Source organism: Parambassis ranga, chromosome 19 (genome assembly GCF_900634625.1).
Source record: "Parambassis ranga chromosome 19, fParRan2.1, whole genome shotgun sequence".
NCBI classification, from domain to species: Eukaryota; Metazoa; Chordata; class Actinopteri; family Ambassidae; genus Parambassis; species Parambassis ranga.
Genome location: NC_041039.1, coordinates 22,612,456 through 22,633,092, shown reverse-complemented (window position 1 = coordinate 22,633,092; position 20,637 = coordinate 22,612,456). Strand labels below are relative to the sequence as shown.

The window sequence follows — 20,637 nt, the reverse complement described above, 5'->3', positions numbered from 1 at the left end:
CACAGAGTGTGTGAAGCTGCTGCTGCTGTCTTCGGGATCGCCTGCTGATGTTTCGGATGAAAATGGATTCACACTTTTACACTTTGCTGCCGCCCACGGCCACAGCAGGTGAGGCCCACATGTGGTCTGGGGTGTTTAAACCTTTTTAATAGTTTCATTTATAGGATGTCACAAGTGGACATGTTTGGCGAGCAGTTTGTGGACTGTTAGAAGTGCTATAGCTATTTATATTTGCATTTTATAACCTGTAAAAATCTTTTTTTTTTTAACAAGAATTTATCCAAATACATGCTGAATTTTTGCCACAAAGTTGCTTGTTTCAAGTCCATCAATTATGGCTGCCTGGTTGTGCTGAGGTGTGTAGAATTTTTTGTTTTTTACAGAATCCTGATTTTGCAAATGGTTCATTTTTGGGGGATTTTTAATTGAGATATGATTTTTATTTACATTTAGTTAAATTTAAACCACACATGTATTCATGGACAATTGGATAATTAAACATTCGAGCTAAATTTAAAAACCAACTATGGCTAGGCATTGTCTCCTAAAAATCAAGTGCATGTTAGTTTGCGTGCCGTCAATTGATGACTCATTACACATTTTTCGCTGCAGGACAGGCACAGCTGGAAGCTCCCATGTGTGAAATCTGACCTCCAGGCCGCTGCCGGTAACCACGCTGTAAAGCAGTGCCGGCGAGTCTGCCAGATAGTGTCACCACACTGGTTTCATCTGGTGGTTTTGTGGCGTTTGGTTCAGCCTGTCAGGTTGAGATTATCTCTGCAGGGATTTCCCCACAGCTGAAATAAACTTCAGTCTGCAGCTTTATGTCATTTCTCCTCCTCAAACATCACCCAGTTGTTATTAATTATTAAAGATGCCGGGAACATCTGCTCCTGTGCAGCGTACGCTGTCAGTTCTGATCACTCGCATTGATCGTGATGTTATTGCTGAGCTGAATCTCAAGCCTTCGCCCATGCTCTGTCAATCACAGAGGAGAGAAAGAGAGAGAAAGAGAGAGCACGCTGCTCGCCAAAAAAACACGATGCCCGAGACCAGCTGGGGAATGTGCAGTGTTGTAATATCTGATCACCGTGTTATTTATAGAGCGGGATATCCAAAAGGCACGTTGACACACACACTCACACGCTGAGGGCTCAGCTGATTGTGCTAACTGGTTTTTGGGGGGTCGTGGCTCAGTTTTCCTCGGACGATCTGCAGTCGCTGTTGGAGGGTTGAAAGATGACTTCCCCTGTCTGTGAGCAGGTGGTGTGTGAGGGCTTATAACAGCTGTAATAACTACTAGACGTGTTGTCAAACGGTATAATACATGTCATAAAACAGTCACTGACATTTAACACAGCTTCCGTGGAAGAAGACCTGATCGTGTTTACGTGGCATGTTTGACTCATCCAGTTGTTTTAAGAACATTTTTATGGAACTGTGACCTCCTGTTGATCAAACATGACCTCTGAGAGCATGGAGGGATTTTAGTCAAATCTGGCCATGTTATTTTACATATACAAGGGATTATAAGTGTGATGTTAGACAAAATACAAGATAAAATGGTCATTTTATGTCTCAAAGATTAACCTTTGGAGAACTGCCAAAAGAAAATCAGACCAAAAGTAAGCTTATAAATTCACAACCTAATGTTATTCTGCATATCTTATTTAAAATAAACAGTTTGCCAACAAGATTCTGTCAAAGTTAAAAATTTCTGTGCTCCACAGTGCTTCTGTGAAGCCATGGTTGACTCCCTTTTTATATCATTAACCTGACATCTGAAGCATGTTTGAGCTCTCCCTGCTTGCAGCCTTGATTCTGTGGGTCGCTGCTTTTCACTGTGAACAATGAGCCCAGCAGTGTGCTCGTGTATATAACGTATGTTGTGTTGTGTGTGTATTTGTGTTCCTAACGTCGCCCTCGTCTCTCCAGCTGTGTGGAGCTGCTGCTGGCTGCAGGAGCTGCTGTGGACGCGGTGGCGGCGGGAGGACAGACCCCCCTCTTCCTGGCCTGTGAAGTGGGAATGCTGGACTGCGCCCGCATCCTGCTGAGCGGCGGAGCCGATCGTTCGCTCACCACGGCGGTAAGGTGGAACGTAATAACAGGAAAAAAAAACCTCAAACATTCTACATCAACAACACTTAACAGGATGTCATTCCTTCGTGGAAACCTTCCTCGTTTTTGTCGCTGACGCTCCTCATCGCTTCACACTTGCCCCCCTTTACATTAAGGATTTGACTGTTGTCTGGGTCTGATTGGTGCGAACCCATCGGTGTATGGGCTTCCTGGGTCGCCATGGTAACCATAGAGGCCCGTAGCAGTAGTTGCCGTGGCAGCATGCGATGTGCCCCCTATATTTAGTTACCTGCTTTGTTCCATGTTTAGTCCGGCTCCCCTGTTGTGCCAGAGAGCTGCCAGAGTCTCTATAGCATTTCCAGCCCCTTCAGCTCCAGAGTATTTTTAGCCCAGAGAAAACGTTGGCCGGTCTGTTGGGTCAAACGTAATGATTTAACACCGCAGAGGTGGGTTCTGAACTGGATTAAAAGTACAGATTAAATTAAAAGTATAGCCGGTTTCTAAATCATAAATTTTCTTATACATAAAGTTTATAAAATAAAAACGGAACTTTTAATAATCGATAGAACAGATAGATTTTTATCATGTGATGGCCCGTCAAGTGAGTCACAGTGGAGCGCAGAATTTTTTGATTTTTACAGAATCTTGTTGGTTTTATGAGATTTTTGTAATTGAGAAATGTAGAATAAAATTTCCAAAAGTTGATCTTTGAGATATAAAAGGACATTAATTGAAGATGTATTCAAAGACCATTGTAACCTTCAAACTCTGAGAGTTCATCTGTAAAAAGAAAAATTACTTTTGTTGGTTTTTTGTTGCATTTTGTGAGAAAATTCTTGATAAAACCTGATTGATCATATACATCCGTTTTTTTCGGACTCATCCTTACCTCTGTGCAGGACAGCTGCACGGCCCTGCACGCCGCCGTGCGCTCAGGAAATGTGGACACGCTGCGTCTCCTCCTCTGCCACCCGGCTCGGGGCCACGCCTCCGTGACCCCTGACTCCTCAGGGGTCACCCTGGTGCTGCCTGCCGCCCTGCTGAACCAGGCCAACAGTGACGGCTGGACGGCTGCACACATGGCTGCTGCTCTGGGCCTCAAGGTAAAAAAGCCTCAGCTGCTTGTAACTCTGCAGAGATGTTTTTTTTTTTGCTCGTAGTTTTCAGCACTCGTAGTCACTGTGGGGTTTCAATCAGCCTGCTGATTCAGAGCTCCACACCCTGGCTCGTCTGTTTGTCAGGGACATGTTCAGGGTGTTGTTGGAGCATAAAAAAATGTGCATTCACAAGCTGTGGGACTTGAAACATTTGATTTTCTGCGTCGACACAAACAGCTGCTGTGGTTGGTCGGCTTGCGAGCGTGACATTTCCTCCTACACATTTCTGTCGGATAAACCAAGCAGCTCATGATGTATTTGAAGCTACAATAGATGATACATCATCAAATCTTCCTGCTGACATCTTAAATATTTTAAGTATTCTTAAGCTTGTAAACCTCAGCCTCCCTCTCATCCGACGTCTCTTTGATCTTCAGTGATCTGCTCACTGTTGTCTGTAGTAAATAAACAGAAACACAGAAGTTAAATCGCCCCGCTGCATTATGGGCCACAGAGCTTTATTTTCAGTTCAACAATCGCTCACAAATGGATAGAAAAGGTAACATAAATGTAAACGGTGCCACCTGATGTAACACAGAAATGGCCGCTCATGCTTGTCATGCTTTTATTGTGAAAGTTCATCATATACTATATTTTGAAAATGACACCGAGTACCTAAATAGAAATATATGATAGTTATTTTAAAGACTTTTAAAGAACTTTTTTTTAATGGAGGTCTGTGTGGATTGACTCACTTTAGGAGCCAGCCTCCTAGTGGTCACTGGAGGAACTTCGGTTTTTGTTTTCACAGTGCCACAGTGAATGAATAAAATGAATACAAAATGAATGCTGGATGGAACACGTCACATCTCTCACCTATGAGGCAGTAATCTAATGTATTAAAACCATGTGAGCGTCAGCTTTAATCTTTCTGCATAAACTGCTGTCAGAGCTGTTTCCATTATTCTGTATGTTTATGTAGACTGCAGAGACTCTCTACCTGTGCTCATACTCGGTCCACTATATCATCCAGACCTGTCAGCCTCCTCAGCGGCCAGCTAATGGGACTGCTGACCTTGCTGGCTGGCAGCATCCAAACAAAAGCAGACTAGACTAGAAGGAGAGTCTGACTGGAATATAAATGAAGACCTCATTCATACCAACTGTCACAAGACACAGCGAGTATGTATGTGTCATAATGTTTGTGATGTGTGTGTGTGTGTAGGATTGTCTGGAGGTGCTGTGCAGCCACAGTGAGCAGGACATCGAGAGGAGGGACAACTGTAATCGAACTATTCACGACGTGGCCACTGATGACTGCAAAGATCTGCTGGAAAACCTCAGTGAGTTTTTTCTTCACCACGAACTGCATACAGGCTTCACAAAAACCGACAATCCCACAAATAGTGCTGACGGCTGTTGTTGTTCGTCCTGTAGCTTCGTACAGGGTCCTGGTTTGTCTCCAGTGTCCCGGTGGAGGAACAGGACTCATGTGTCCCATAGAGGCCCTGGAAGAGGAGGCTACGGCTGGGTCCCGCAGCCCGTTGGTGCTGGGCAGAGTGTCGGTTGACCGGTCGATGCGCTGGGCCCAGCTGAGCGCTGCCCTTGCCCACGCCTTTGTCTCCTACCTCCAGATCCTCTGTGGAGAATCTCAGGCGGGCAGAGAGGAGGTGCAGCGCTCCACGCTCGGCCTCGGTCCCTCTAGTATCTCCTCCATCCTTATCGGTGAGGACACACTCTGTTTGTCATTCGCTTCCTCCGTCGTGCTTCTCTCCTTTTTTGTTCTGTAATCTGTGTCTTCTCTCGTGTACCTGCTGCATTCCAGCGGCCCCTGAACGTGATGAAGAGTAGAGTACAGTGCAGCGTCTTGGCAGGAGTCCATCCCTGTCGTTAAGCACAGGTTCATGTGGGCAGCTCCTGTACGTGCAGCGTAACTTTAACACCTTCTTAAAGTTAATGTGATGTAGAAGCTTACTTAAGGTCATGTAAGGGAGCCTTCAGCGGCCATATTGGATGTCAGCTGGTGTGGCGAGTCAGAAACAGTGATACTCACAACACAGTAATATAAGAAAGTCACGGTGTGTTGAGCTCTGTTAGCCTCCAAATGGGCTTTATGTGCATGGACAGTCAGAAGGCAGCGAGTGTGGATTTTGAAGACAGAACAACAACTGATGTGAAAGAACCTCTGTGCAGGTGAGCTGTCAGGAGAATAATGCATAAAAAATACAAATAAAACACATAAAACCAAGCTACATCCTTTTTAAAAATTCGTTGTTTAGCAAAACTATGACGACTTAGAATAGAATAGAATGTATTTGTCACATGTACAAGTACAAACATACTAGTACACAGCGAAATTACGACAGGAGTACGCCACCAAGCCAAGCCGCACTTCATGACCTCATCAGTCTGAGTGCAAAAAAGATCAATACACCCTACAAAAAAACTATAAAGTCGAGCAATTGATCAATAAACAATAGGTAGTAGTAACTAAAGCATCACTGTGGAATAAAAACAAACAAGTTATATTAATAGTCAGAAAACTGAGTCAAATAAACTTACAATAAATCAACATTCTAAATAAACTGTTACAATAACCACAAGCTAACGACTGTTATGTGCAGCTTATGCTACTAAACAGGAAGACTCGGATCTGTCTGTTCTGTATTGATCCAACCTTGAAGGCTGGTCAATAAATAACAAACAAATGATTACACATCTGATGGCGCACAAAGCTAGGAGCTGAAAACAGGCAGGCAGAGAGTTAAAATATATCTATATGTTAATATATGAACTAATGTTCAGCAGCCTTTCATGCCGTATCCTCATCACCTCATTCTGTTTATGTGCAGAGTGATGCTGAACTCTTCCCGTCTGTTCGGCTCAGAGCGGTTCTGTTTGGCTGACGATGGTCCGAGCTTCACACATGATACTTTCTGCTTTGATCTGATGAATAATTAATCAGAGTGTATCGGTCTGTGTTTCTGTTCTTCAGCTGATCAGATGACGCTCCTGTGTGGTCTGTTCTCCGGTCAGACAGAGTGTGTGTGTGTGTGTGTGTGTGTGTGTGTGGGGCAGTGTAGTCTGATTAAAAAAATGAAAATCGATGTGCCTCGTGAGGCGAGGACTGCCGCCGTCCTCCTGGTTACGTCTCTTCATCACGTTTCTGTTCTGTGGATCGACGCTGGTTTCTGTGTGTGTGTGTGGGGGGGGGGGGGTGATGATGAAAGAAAGAGAAGCAGAGGATGGGATGCATAATGGATGAGGTGTGGGGGGGGGGGGGAGATGCCAATTTAGAAGAAAATGTCTGTCGTCTGTGTCAACCGGGATCAAACTGCAGACATGATGCAGACACTCTTTGGTGTCTGGCTTTGTGTCTGCATGCGTGTCTCACTTGGCTCAATGTGTCAAATTTCTCTCTATAATACGTGTGTTACTCATATTTCCCTTCTTTTATGACATTACTTTAATAAAACATTATTTGGTTAAAAGAAATTATAATCATAATCAATGACAAATATAATTCAGTTAAAACGTGTCAAATGATGAACAGAGTTAAACACAGTTAAAGGGTTAAGGACAGTTGAATTTCAGCAGAGTGGGCCCGAGGTGATGAAAGAGAGGGCCTGAGAGGGGAGGAGAGAGTGGACATGAGAGGACAGAGTGGGCCTGAGAAATATTTATTATGATGTCTAATTGTACATTTACAGAACTGACTGACGGCTTCAGCCTGTTTGTCAACGACTCTGAAACAAATAGAATAAATGCTCAGCAGCACAAACTAAGTTTGGTGTGAAAGAAAAGCTGAATTTCTCTGAAGCCTGGATGTCCAATTAGTGAGACAAACCTCCGACCTGCTCCTGGACTGTTCCTCATGGGGCTGAGGCCGTCGTCTGGTCGGTTTGCAGAACAAACGGAGGTTTGATGTCGGCACAGTTTAGCCTGACGCTTTATTACTTTACTGAGCTGCAGAGTGAAGACGCTGCTCTCTCTGCCTTCAAAGAGACTTTTTTTTATTTCACCATGTTTTTAACTCTTTAACATGGTCATATGTTTAGTTCATTGTTCACTGCAGCTCCCTGCAGGCACAACCATGGCTACAAGCAGAGAACTAAGTCAGGAATCCAAAGAAATTATTGATTATTGGCTTTACAAAGATGGGAATAACTGTGACTGTCGGTCACATATCAGTCAATAATGGCTTCCTGGTTGCACTGAGAAGTGCAGATTTTTTTTTTGTTTTTTACAGATTTTTTTTGGTGTAATTGCTTCATTTTTGACAAATATTTATTAAATGGGTTATGAGGAAACATCACAGTTTTTAAACTTAGATTTAGTTGCTGAATATTTGTCACATGACTGCTGGTCACACACAGGTCAGTCATGGCTTGCTGAATGCACTAAAGGATGCAGAATTTTATGTTTTTTACAGAATATTTTTTATGCAAACGTTTAATTTTTTAGGATTTTTAATATGATAAGACGAGTGGTTTAATGAAAGGCCACAATTTAAGCAAAGGTTTGGTCATAATTGCCTAAAAGGTGCATTTAAGGACCATCGGAAAAGTCAGGCAATTTACATTCATACACATCTTGATTTGTTCACGTCACTTGCTGCACGTTCTGAGCTCCGTGTAGTCATTTTAAAGTGTGTTCCCCAGCTTTACTCTGCTTCCTGAGCTGGGGTGGTGGGGCTGGTTACAGCACCGCCTCGTATCATCATCCGCATCATCACACACATCCTAATGTGATGTGTGTTTGCTGTAATTAGACCCTGTGAGAGGAGCAGTCACAGAGAATATAGATACATCAGCAAAGCAGAACTCTGCGTGTGTCTGTGATGGAAACGAGCTGCAGCCAGCGGCCTCCTTTCTGTGTCATCGTCTGACTGCTCTTCTCTGCTTTTGTCTTCCAGGAGACACCGAGTGGTTGCCGGGTCAGGAGCTGCCTCTGTCCCCCTGGGACCTGATCAGGAAGCCTTTCAGCCAGTGCATCACCATCCGCCTCAAAGGTACGAACCAGGCAACCCGAGTGTGGGCCAGCACCAGAATCAGAGCCGCTGGGCTGGCGACAGAACGGCATTTAGTGGATGAAAGGGCCGTTACAGATCAGTTTGGATGCTGTTGGTGGCGTAGGCAGTGTTTACTGAGCCACCGCATGAGGGGGGAGGCGAGCCAGAACGGTTCCTGTCCAGATTAACTAAAAATCTGTGGTATTTTTTGGCTTCATAGGGAGGAGAGCTGTGTCTTTTCATGAGGACACTTTCTCTATGTGTTTCTATATGTTGGGAGTTTATTATAAGTATGTGTGTTTCTTGATTTCTTCCTACATTACCAGCAGTATTTCCTGGTGTCTGCTGTCCTAATGATTTGTGAGCTGATACCTGGTGTTAGTTCTCGATCTATAAAATCCTCGTTGCTGCTGTTTTTCTCAGTTTTTTTTTCTCAGAACAGCTATGTTGCTATGAATAAGGATCTGTAAGAGCTTTGATTGGACACTTTATGTTCAACAAAGTTTCAGCTGTGAGAACTATCTGTGACGGAATGAAGTGCGTTTTGTTGCGTTGTTACAGAGTAAGTGTCGAATGTTTCACAGCATTCTGTGCTTTTTTTCTGAAGAACAGACCGTTGCTATGTGAAACAGACTGTTGCTATGGAGACGGTGGGATGAGGTGATGCTCAAGGCCGTTATTTAGTTATTTATTAGGACATCAAAGTTCTGATGACACGCAGCCAGATTCTACATCAAGGAAGGAATATCTTCTGTTTCTGCATCATGTGTGTTAAATAGTAAATACACTGCGGAGCGTGTGTGTGTGTGTGTGTGTGTGTGTGTGTGTGTCTTCAAGAAGAGGATTAAAAGCTCTCACAGCTGCACTTAGGACCTGTGAGGTGACCACACTGACCACCTTCACCCTGCTCTGATTAACGGCCGTGGTTTGTGCTGGTCTGCGTTACTACGAGGGCACCTTCAGGTTCTGTGTGTGTGTGTGTGATGTAACTGAAGCGTCTGACACCGAGCCTGGAAAGCAGAGAGCGGATTGTAAGGATTCATCTGTCTGTGTGTTTCTGACAGGTCTGTCTGAATCCTGTCTCGATGAGTTGGCTTTGGAATCCCTCTTCCCCCTGCAGATGCTGCACAACTGCGTCCGCCTGGTACGCGCACGCACACACGTACATTTGTTCAAACACACACAAAGATCTGTGAGGGATTGGGGGATTAGGCGAGTAAGATATTGGAAAAATGGAGAGGAGGCGAGAAACTTGCAGGGAGAATAGAAAGAGGAGCTTTCTAGCAGCTACGCTGCCCCCTGCTGGATTGTTTTCACTGCAACATGAAGTCCTGCACCTCAATGGAAACAGCACAATGCCACAAATACATGTCTGAGTACAGTACAGTGTAGCTGCTTTTTAATGTTTGAGACATGTCCTCTGTGATGAACAGTGTAATCCTCAAACTGCTTTGGATTCAGAGGATATTTGTTTTTAATATAAATGTATTTATGTGTTTACTCTGTACTGCCTCTCATAGCTGCTAATGTACATAAACGTTTTCGTGCTAGCTAAACATACAACCAAAGCTAAAGAGGTCGAAGTGCAGCTGGAGCCCTGCTCAGAGGCTGCTCTGCGTGTTTCACCTCCCTCTCCTCCTCTGAACAGGTGGAGCAGTACGGCAACCTCATCTTTCACGGGCTGGAGAGCAGCTGTCAGGAGTACATCGCCAGCCTGGTTGCACGCTGCATCAAGGTACGTCCGCCTGCACCGGTCCAGTGAGCTCCCATCCTCTGCCGTGGAGTGTGATGCTCCAGGTCCAAAACACCCGCCTGACCTGTCAGCTGGTGTGAAAACCTTTTTTTTTTTTTTTTTAACACCTAAAAAAAGGGTTAAAAAGTTAGAGAAGGTGAAGCTGGATGTTGCACAGAATGATGCAATAAAAGGGAAATACCTTGAAACCACATGACACCACAGCACAGGTCAGCCAGTCGCCCCTCAGTGCACACGCAGATAAACCACACATTATTTTTATTTTTATACACTTGACCAGTGGGACAGCAGAAAATGCTTGCATACTGTTTTTTTTTTTTTTGATTAATGCTAGTAGTGTAAAGTTATGGAGAACTATGTGTTTTTTTTATTTCAGCCTTTGGAATTGCAAACATAACTTTAGCTGGACTGATATTCTGACATTAAAGCAAACAAAAAACCCCACAAATTTCCTATAAAAAAAAAAGAAAATCCACCAATTTGCGTGATAAAAACTCACAAATTTGTGTGAAAAATTCTCACAAATTTGCATGAGAAGATCTCACAAATATGCGTGCAAAAATCTTACAAACTTGAGTGAAAAAAACTCACTAAAAAATCTTACACATTTCCTTGCAAAATCCACAAATTTGCATGAAAAAAACGAAATGCTCTGAAATGTGTGTAGGCCTGGTTACATGTGTGAACAGTTTCCTTCTGTATTTGGGGGTTAATAGTTTGCACAGATTATAGTTTCAAAGCCACTGCTCTGCCTCAGCAGCTGCTGCTGCTCTGGTATAATGTAAAATAACTGCAGGGATGTCTGATCAACTGCGAGCACATCACACATTATCATAACCTCATGTATTCATGAGAATGATAACAGCTCATGCTTTTGAGGTGATGGCAGCCGGTCAGTTCTGTTTGAATGGCTGCAGATCTCTCTGTAGTGTTGCCATGGTGATGGCATCAGATGGCACAGAACTCAGAGCACTCCATTTCCTTTGAACATCCAGGTTAGGATGAATATGTGACTGACAGGATGTGTGTAGATTGTGATGGAAGAAAACAGCAGCGATGTGGAAAAGCCCTTTCTGCTCCTGCTCCGCTTCGCTTGGCGTATTCTTGTAGTACATTTTCCTTTTGTTTCCATGACAACGCGCTCCCTTCTTAAATCCTCACTCATCTCCCACCCCTTCCTTCCTCTTTCTCTCTGTCTCCACCAGTCCAAGCAGGAGGCGGGGGGGCTCGCCTGTGACGTGGTGAAGGTGGAGGTGGAGGAGAGTCTGACCAAAGAGCAGCTGCTGGAGACGTTCATCAGCTGTGGTAAGACAATGACTGACAAGCCTCCGGTGGCATAAAATACCAATAATTCTTACTGTAATCTGATTACATTTTACTGGACTTTATTACAAATAGGTAAATAAATTATTCATAAATGAGTCTGCAAAATTTAACCCTTTAAAATGGCCATGCTAATAGCTAAAGACTCAGAAATCTCCAGCCTGCTAGTTGTCGTTTGTGGTGGTTGTGATGCATTGTGGGTAATTCAGAGGGAGCAGAATGAGTGTGTATGTATGTGTGTAATTAAGAGTTAAAACTCCATCCTGTCTCAGGGTTCCTGGTCCCGGCAGCGGGGTCAGGTGTCGGCCTTCCAGCTGCTCACACCGCCCGCTGTGTGGTGGTCCTGCTGGAGGGGCTGGAGAAGGCCTCGTCCCTCACAGGCCTGCTGGGAGACCTCTGCCACAGCCTGGATGACAGGGGCGCCGCCTCCCCGCTGCTCCTCAACACGGGTACGACCAACACGCCATTATTGAGCACTAAACACGTTATATTTTATTTAAGCAGAATACTGCTGAGCTCCCGTCATGTATTTAATATTCACCACTAGAGGGCACCAAAGCCAGATGTGTTCAAAGTATGAAGAACATGATTGAAACTGTAGCACAAAAAAGCTAATTTGTTTGTGAGGGAAGACACCACGAAAGCATTTACTGACAATTTATGATTTTATTTAGTTTTTTGACACTAGTGCAAATCAGGATATTGGCCCTAAAGAGATATTACAAACATTTATATTATTATGTTTGGTATCATCTTAAAGAGGACCCTCTGAGCTTTCATTCAAGCCCTTTTGTAAATATGTTTGACAAATACAGTCGACACTGGAGCTCTTCAAACTTTTAATCACACGTTTTTCTGCCGTTTCCGCCTAAATCATCTTTTGTCTTTTAGTCCTGCGGCATCAGGAAGCACGAGAGATACAAAATACAGACACTGCAATACTGGCATGAGTCTGAAGATTCAGGAAATGTATAATTTACCCATATTATCTCAGTTTTAAGTGAACATTTGCACTAAATTTAATATGTTGAGGTGAATTTTAAGAGACGAGGCGTCGACTTCTTTCAGGTGCTACAGAAGCAGAAATCTGCAAAATCAAACATTTACTAAGTAAATGATTTTCCTTCCTTTCCTTCATCCCTTAGGTCCTCACCAATTCTCTGAGGGCAACTTCCTGATCGCTACACTATCGAAGCCCCGCCTGCAGGGATCAGAGCTCCGCCTCCAGCAGCACTTCCGCTGGGTGACTCTTCGCTGGGACCAGGAGCCGCTGCACGGACTTCTGGGACGGCACCTCCGCAGGAAGCTGCTTCACAAGGTCAGTCAGAGGTTTGGCTGCAGCTGCTGCACAGAGACAAAGGTGTGCTAAAAGGTGAAACGCTTCCTGTGTTCCTTTGACCCTCCAGGTGGGGACCAGCGTCTGGTCGCCTGATGGCGTCATGGAGCGGTCAGTGTTGTGGGTGAGCCAGGTCTGGCAGCAGCTCAACGCCTGTCTGTCCCGCCTGGGGACCCATGAGGCTTTGCTGGGCCCGCACCTCTTCCTGTCCTGCCCTGTGCTCCTGAACAACACACAGGCCATCGTCAGGTACGCTCACAGCTGGCTAGCATGCTAACACATAACTCTACAGCATCACATGTCTTTGGTTCATTTTAAGGTCTAAACTCTGGTGTGTGTGTGTGTGTGTGTGCGCAGGTGGCTGGCCCGCCTCTGGAACGCTGTGGTCGTCCCCCGTGTGGAAGAAGCCATCATTTCTCGGGTAACAGCCAAGCACTCCTCCTCCTCTCCTTCTTTGCCCTCTTTGTCGCAGCGACCGGCGCCTAGCAACTGTGGTTTAAGTGCCGGACAGCAGGCCGTGGTGAAAGCCGCCCTCAGCATCCTGGTCAACAAAGCTGTTCTGCTGGGCTGCCCGCTGCCTCGACACGGTGTGTGGGCGTCACAGAGGAGGATTGTTTCTGTCCCTCCAACAGATGAAGAACAGAACAAACACCATCAAAGACATTAAAACGTTCCTGATATGCTTTTTTTTGCCCCTCAGAAATCGACAGATACCTGCTGGAGTTCCGTGGCGGCACCTTTCCTCTGTCAGCCATCGGCCCCTATAAAGGAAGTAGCAGCGGCAGCAGCGGAGGAGGAAGAAGAGGACGGGATGGCGGCAAACTCAGACGATCAAACACGAGCCCTCGGAAGAAAGCGAGCCCCGCCTCAAGCTGGAGCTCTGGTGGTTCCTTCAGAGAGGGTAAGATGGCTTTAATGGATTTTTTGTAGTGATTTTTTAAAAAATGCAAAATTTCCTAAAAAAATTCAGATTTTAGTGCCAATTTAAGCTTCCATTTCTCCATAATTCTGCAGTGTTTTTTCATGAAACTCACTGTGGTGATAGGGGAGGCCTTCTTTTATAGTAATCCCATGAAATATCTGCTGCAGATTTAATAAATTATTTAATGTGATTTTTTAAAAATGCAAAATTTCTCAAAAATGCGATTTTAGTGCAAATTTAACCTTTCATTTCTCCATAATTCTGCAGTATTTTTTCATGAAACTCACTACAGTGATAGAGGAGACCTTCTATAACAATAATCCAGTGAAGAAACTGCTGCAGCTTTCATGGATTATTTATAGTGATTTTTTAAAAATGCAAAATTTCTCAAAAATTCAGATTTTAGTGCGAATTCAAGCTTTCATTTCTCCATAATTCTGCAGTATTATTTCATGAAACTCAATGCGGTGATAGAGGAGACCTTCTATAACAATAATCCAGTGAAGAAACTGCTGCAGCTTTCATGGATTATTTATAGTGATTTTTTTAAAAATGCCAAATTTCTCAAAAATGCGGATTTTAGTGCCAATAGTGCTTTCATTTCTCCATAATTCTGCAGTATTTTTACATGAAACTCACTGCGGTGGTAGGGAAAGCCTTCCGTAACAATAATCCCGTGAAATATCTAAAAATGTAATGTTGACATTTTATACCTCAAAATTCAATTATCCATCCATTATTGACCATTATTGTAACTTATGAACAAGTTGTGACATACATTTCTCCAATTCTCCAAAACTGTAGCATTTGTACGAACAAAGTTCTTTTAGAAAACAAAAAATTCTGCACTTATTTCTGCAAGAAGGAAGCCATGATTGATTCACTTGGACTAACAGTCACATGGCAAAATATCATCAATTATTTAACTGATCAGCAGGTTTTCCTGATCACAGTGTGATGATTCATGTGCTCACAGGGCAAGGACCTGACCAGTGGAACAATTCAGTGTCTACAAGGGGGCGCTGTTTAACAGAACTGACATGGTTGCTGCACCTCAGTGTGGACAGTTTACACTGTATTTAACCTTTGGATGCAGCATGTTTTATGTGAAGACAGACTGTATGTTGTGACTGTAACATTATAATGATTTATTAACACGTTTGTGATCACAGGTTCACTGTCCAGCACTGATGTCAGCTTCATCGCCAACGGCAGAGTACAGAGGTTGGTGTTTTGTCCATTTATTCACAGCTGTTAGCATTGCCATGCTTCAGTAGTAATAGTAGCAATAGATGCTTGAAGCTTACGTTCCTCTGCTGTGCTGTGGTTCCAGGGAGCCTTCAGGTCTCTCCGTTTTCTCTGACGAGGAGACAGATCTGATCCGAGAGCTGCAGACGATGTGCTCCAGCAAGTCCGAGCCAGACATCAGCAAGGTGAGCCAGACAAAAGACACAGACAATAAATAAAAACACGTTATTAATGGGTGAAGTCACCCGCTAATCTTGAATAAATGAAAGTCTCACAGTGTCTCTGCCATCCAACAAAACAGACCTCAGCAGCAGCAACACTCAGCCATTAGGTCACATGTTTTGACTCTTTAATTCATTGCTGTAATCTTTCCTCTGTGTCTGGCACTGGAATTACCTTAAAATGAGCTCCTGTGTGAAGACGCTAATGTGCAAAAATAGGATATTAGAGAAAATAAGGATCAGGATCAGAGTCTTAAGTGTGCAGCCCGTGATCCATAGACTGTAAATAAACATGTTTCATGCTCCCTGTTAATCCAAATATGAGTTCCACATGCTATAGATATCTATATATGCATCATTATTTGCATTTTTACAGCCTGCAGATCAGCCAGATACTCAGTGGATGTTTGTCACATGACTGCTGGTCACATGTGAGTCAGTCATGTCCTTTTACAGAATTTTATTGATACACAGACATTATTTTTGGGCAAATTTTAATTATAAAAGGTCATCATTTTTAGGCATAAAGTTGGACATATTCTTCAACAACAAATGGTTGAACTTTGAGGAGTAAAATGTGACCACTTGCCTTGGAAAATGATTGATTTCTTTAAAAAGCAGTCACGTAATAAACAGAATAAAATCTTGCGTTATGTTATGAGGACAGAACCGTTTGTTTTAATTGTAGAATAAAGTGGTTCTAATGCTGAGGTTTTGTTATATTTTCTGACAGAACTGACCTTGATGCATTCAGGGACCATTGGACAGTCGGACAATTCTGTTTCTTCCTACACTGAAACCCTTTATGTTCATTTTTAACATTCTTATTTCTGTTGTAAAGTTGGACGTCTATAAGCATCGAGTCACTTTTGGAGCCAGCCTCTAGTGGCCATTTTAAGGAACTGCGTTTCCACATTGGCTTCATGTTACAGCTCTGGAGGCTACACTGATTTTTGTCATTTGGCAGAGCTAATCTTTAAAATTCAAAGTTCCTGATCTGAAGTATGTGACCTCTGATCCCACAGGCAGAACACACACACACACACACACAGTGTAGTGATCACTCACCTTTGTTCCCTTACAGATCTCTCGGGCCAAAGAAGACCTGATCCTGTTCTCCAGCTCTCCCGGTGAAGTGCTGCCGCCTCAGAAGGCCGAACAGGAAACGGCAACGCAGCAGCGAGCGCAGATGGTGAGAGGAAAGAAAAACAGTGTCAACACAAAACAAGTAAACCACAAACTTGTGACTGTGATTTTAAATGTGTGCGTGCTGTGCACAGCCTGTAGTTATCTGTGTTTGTTGTGTTACCTCACACTCACATAACGTTCAGTTGTAGGACTCTGCTGATGTACAGTGTGTCATCAGGTCTGAGGTGATTATCAATTTTAAAAATGGCACCAGAGGCATTCTAGGTTCCACTTCCTGTTTCTGTTGGCGTACTAAAACTACCCAATAACATGGTAGCATCCTGCTAATGTTGATACCGATTGGTTGGCTCAGATCAGGTCACCAGGAGATCCTTCCTCAATGGCGGCCGGAGTCCTCTGATATAGATCTCTCTAGGGGCTCTGCTGCTGCTGGTTGGATGCGTTAAATCAAAATGGCGGACGTCTCGTCATGCATGACATCACCAATAACTTCAGAACAGTGTTTTTTTACATTAGTAAAATCACTGTTTTAACTCTATACACGTGACATGTTTGGCTCCCTTTCATTCTGGATAACTTTAACACCCCCATGTGGAACAGGAAGTTCACACTGGAAGCTTTTTTACTCTAACGACGCCACCTTACAGTTTTCTCTCTGTCTGTTCCCGCAGGCCGCCGTCAGCCAGTCCAGCCGTGCCTCCAACCAGGCCCCCGTTCACAGCAGCAGCGACCGGCGCTCAGTTTCTCGTGTCAAATCGCAGCTTCCCATCCCCAGCAGCAGAGGGCAGCAGACACGAGTGCCTGCCGCCACCACCGCCGCCGCCGCCACCGCCGCCACCGCCGTCACCACTAACAGCAGCAGCAGCCACAATAATAATAATAGCAGCAGCAGCAGCAGCAGCAGCCCCAGCCGGATTCAGACGCCCCCCAGCAGCCGCAGCAGAAACAGCAACAGAACAAAGCAGGCTCCGCCCAGCAGCAACAACAACTACTACCGCAACAACATTAGCGACAACAACCAATCACATGAGGACATCTGGATTCTCCACAGAGACCTGCATGAAAACAACAACAACAAGTAGACATCCCCCCCCACCACCACTCCTCCCCCCCCCCCCCCCCCCCCCATGATTCCGCTCTGACCTTCCCTCCATGATGTAAAGACTAGGTACCTGATGACCTTTGACTCTTAGTATTTGTACTTGTTATCTGTACTTGTTACACTGTACTACAGTTGTGTACTTGGGGACCATAGTTTTATTCTATTACAGTATTTGACTTCTGTGGTTGAAGAAGAAGAAAAAAGGATTTTATGGGGAGAAAAAAAAAACGACAGACGGAAACGCAGCAGGTTGTTTTACTATTTCGACAAGGTTCATTTGGTCTTCACCTATTTATGAACTATGATAGAATTCTTTTTAGTCAGACCAGCGTTTTTTTGTGTTTTACCTTGACTTGACATGTTTCGACTACTTCCTGCAGTCTTCCTCAGAAGTCACATGATGTTACGTGACGTGTCTGCCAGCTGATCTTATGCAGGTTGTGGCGCCATTCTCCCACTACTCCAGGTAGTGGGGGAACAGCGCCACCTGTAGTCCGGCTTCCTCAGCGCTGTGTCCCAGGTGTGGGACAGCAGTCTGGTCTCCTCAGGACAGTGTTCCAGGTGTGGGACAGTGTAAAAGTTCCCTCGTCCCGGTTCATTGTCATTGGCAGACACGTCACGTAACATCATGTGACTTCTGAGGAAGACTGCAGGAAGTAGTCGAAACATGTCAAGTCAAGGTAAAACACAAAAAACACTGGTCTGTCTAAAAAGAATTCTATCATAGGTTGTTTTACTGTTGCCTTAACCTGTATTGATTAGGACAGTATTCAGAGAGACGCTGCCTCAAAACAGTCCCAGCACAGTGTTTGTGTACTCTACAGTAAAAAATACTGCTGTTGAAAAAGGCCTCTGAAGAGGAATCACAGAAAGAAACGAGCAGGTTTTTCTTTTTCTTTTTTGCTATTAAGTGTTTTTTCCTCTTCAAATAGTTGCAAGGTTGGTTCAAATACTGTTGGAAATAATCAGGGTTTTACCAAATATATTTGTAAATAAGAAGAATTAGTAAAATGCTCTATAGATTTTGGTGTACGTGGTCTGAAGCTTGTACAGTGATTAAAGCAAAACTGCTGAAAAAAAAAGAACCTTGTACATAGTGTTTGTAAAGCGAGTTTGGTTCTTCACTTGTTTCAAAGTGAAGGGATGTGGCAATAAGTAATAAATAGAACTGTATTAACACAGGATGTCCTCCATCAACTGTAAGCCATAATAAATACTTTCAATCATTTTCCCACCACCTCACGGTTATAATTAAAACTCTCTGCTGAGCCCTACAGTGTCACTCCCACTCCTCTGTCATGCTTTCCATTATTACTGTGTTTTTATTTTTAAAGGACGCCTTTCATTTGAGACGGACATTGTTTATATATAAATTTATCTATACATAATGTACAGGAGAGATTTTAGTCGATCTATGAATTTGATCTGTACGATAGCTGTTTGAGGTTTAAAGAATTGTCTTTCAAGCACAAACATTAAAATGGCACTGTAAAAAAAAAACATCAGCCTTTTCTGTTGTTTTTCATTTTTTCTCTGTAATTTAAGAAAGAAAAATCTGATTTAAGGTCGTTTAACTTTTAAGTATTACTGTGATGGCCAAATAAGATAATAAAATGGTGCATTAATGGCTTGTGAATTTAGACACTGATCTGATGCAATACTCTTTTTGGTTCATCTTGTTTTAAAATCAGGCTGCGTTCCCCCAGTGAACTTACAGATGTAACGTAAACTAAATCGGTTAAATCACGTCTCAATTAAAAATTCAGAAAAAAATAAAATGTTTATATTTAAAAGATTTTGTAAAAAATAAATTCTGCAGGCCTCAGCCTAACTAGGAAGCCATGATTGGCTCAGAGGCAGTGTTAATTTTGTTGACGAATCCTTTTCGTCATAGTTTTCGTTAACGACCTTTTTTTGCTGATAAAAATGAGACGATAACTAAATAAAAACTAACGCACGGTGCCAAAAACGAAGACAAAATGTATTGACACTTTCATCAACGAATAAAAACGAGACGAAATTATTGATGGAGACGAGATCCAATCAGAGCAGATTTTGTTTGTGGAAGGGAGGGACGAATCAGGAGACGGCGGCAGAGAGCCAATCAGAAGTGGTCTCTCTGCGTAAGGACGTTACCCAGTGATGCTGGAAGAAGGCGTCCTCATGCATGGTAACACAACACAGGAGAAGAACAGACACACAGACACGTTTGATGTCAAGACAAACAGGACGGTTCAAACCGTGTGGAGCGACGATCAGCGGTAAAAACACAACAAACCTGAAGCGACGTTTGCAGACGAGTCATCTTAACTTCCGTTCAAAGATACACGTGACAAAATCTATAAATGAAGACACCGCTGCTGATGGTTTTACAGCATGTGACCTGTTTCTAGTATTTTGCTGTAGTAGTAGTAGTATTAGGCCCCGTTCACACTGGGGATTTGGCCGCATCCAGATCAATCCAGATGTGTTTTTTTCCGAGTGTGAACACCTCCAATCCGGCTGAATCCAGTTTGATTTCAAGCCGGCTAGATCCACCCTCGAGAGGTGGATCTAGCAGGATTAGCTCAAATGTGGCTCAGGTGTGAACGCAAATGTGGCTAGCGAATCCGGCTAGCCACATTATTAGCCACATTACGAGGCGCCACCTAGTGGTTTGGAGAACAGCAAACACGCTGGATGAAGCCGGATTGAGTGCGGACACAACTGTGTGCTAGCCAGATTTGAAAATAGGTCTGAACGCATCCAGCTTAAAGGCTGTCTGGGCTCAATCCTACTCTAGCTGGAATGACTTTCTCCAGTGTGAACGGGGCCTTAATGAAGAAGGTCATGACTGAACAGTGTATTCAGGGAGAGCAGCTCACTGTTCACTGGTTCTTAGGTAATAGCAATTAAATAAAGAGGTGTTTGTTTCAAATAACAAAAGTTAAAGCTGTGCCTGTTTTTATTGCACTTCAAACCTTAAATATTTCATGAAAAAATATATATCAGAATTTTAGTCGACTAAAATTCTTTGATATTTAGTCGACTAAAACTAGACTAAAACTTTAAAAATGTTGATGACTAAAACGTGACTAAAGTGACTAAAATCAAAAGACATTTTAGTCACAAGACTAAAATAAAAACTAAATCAGAAATTGCTGCCAAAATTAACACTGCTCAGAGGTCATGTGACTAAAATTCTGGGAATTTATTGGCTGATGTGCAGGAAGAGCTGAAGTACAGCCAAGACAATCGTCTGTAAACGTGTAAAATATTTAAATATGTAAGATTAAAATAAACTGTGGGTACTTAGAAGAAAATATTTAACATTTTGGTTTGAGTGTATATATTTTTTTTAATTTAATTTAATTTAATTTTTTAACCAATTGATCTTTGTCTTTCAATTTGAAATGG

At 43.3% G+C, this 20,637-nt stretch overlaps 1 protein-coding gene across 3 annotated transcripts in view; it reads left to right on the top strand.

Annotated features, from left to right (window-relative positions):
- The window catches only part of cttnbp2 (cortactin binding protein 2), a 62,144-nt gene extending 44,920 nt beyond the window's left edge, over positions 1-17,224 (top strand). Inside the window, exons 6-23 of one of the 3 annotated variants that reach the window (XM_028430257.1) lie at positions 6-108; positions 1,936-2,086; positions 2,979-3,182; positions 4,402-4,519; positions 4,614-4,901; positions 8,092-8,187; positions 9,252-9,331; positions 9,836-9,922; positions 11,146-11,245; positions 11,536-11,712; positions 12,409-12,581; positions 12,670-12,848; positions 12,957-13,186; positions 13,300-13,500; positions 14,694-14,745; positions 14,855-14,954; positions 16,075-16,218; positions 16,811-17,224. In XM_028430257.1, coding sequence (XP_028286058.1) covers positions 6-108; positions 1,936-2,086; positions 2,979-3,182; positions 4,402-4,519; positions 4,614-4,901; positions 8,092-8,187; positions 9,252-9,331; positions 9,836-9,922; positions 11,146-11,245; positions 11,536-11,712; positions 12,409-12,581; positions 12,670-12,848; positions 12,957-13,186; positions 13,300-13,500; positions 14,694-14,745; positions 14,855-14,954; positions 16,075-16,218; positions 16,811-17,221 — 2,894 coding nt within the window. In that variant the 3' untranslated portion in view covers positions 17,222-17,224. Of the gene's footprint in view, positions 1-5; positions 109-1,935; positions 2,087-2,978; positions 3,183-4,401; positions 4,520-4,613; positions 4,902-8,091; positions 8,188-9,251; positions 9,332-9,835; positions 9,923-11,145; positions 11,246-11,535; positions 11,713-12,408; positions 12,582-12,669; positions 12,849-12,956; positions 13,187-13,299; positions 13,501-14,693; positions 14,746-14,854; positions 14,955-16,074; positions 16,219-16,810 lie in introns of those variants that run through there. The other 2 variants (XM_028430258.1, XR_003672206.1) reach the window with 2 other exon arrangements.
- The last annotated feature ends 3,413 nt before the right edge of the window (positions 17,225-20,637 follow it).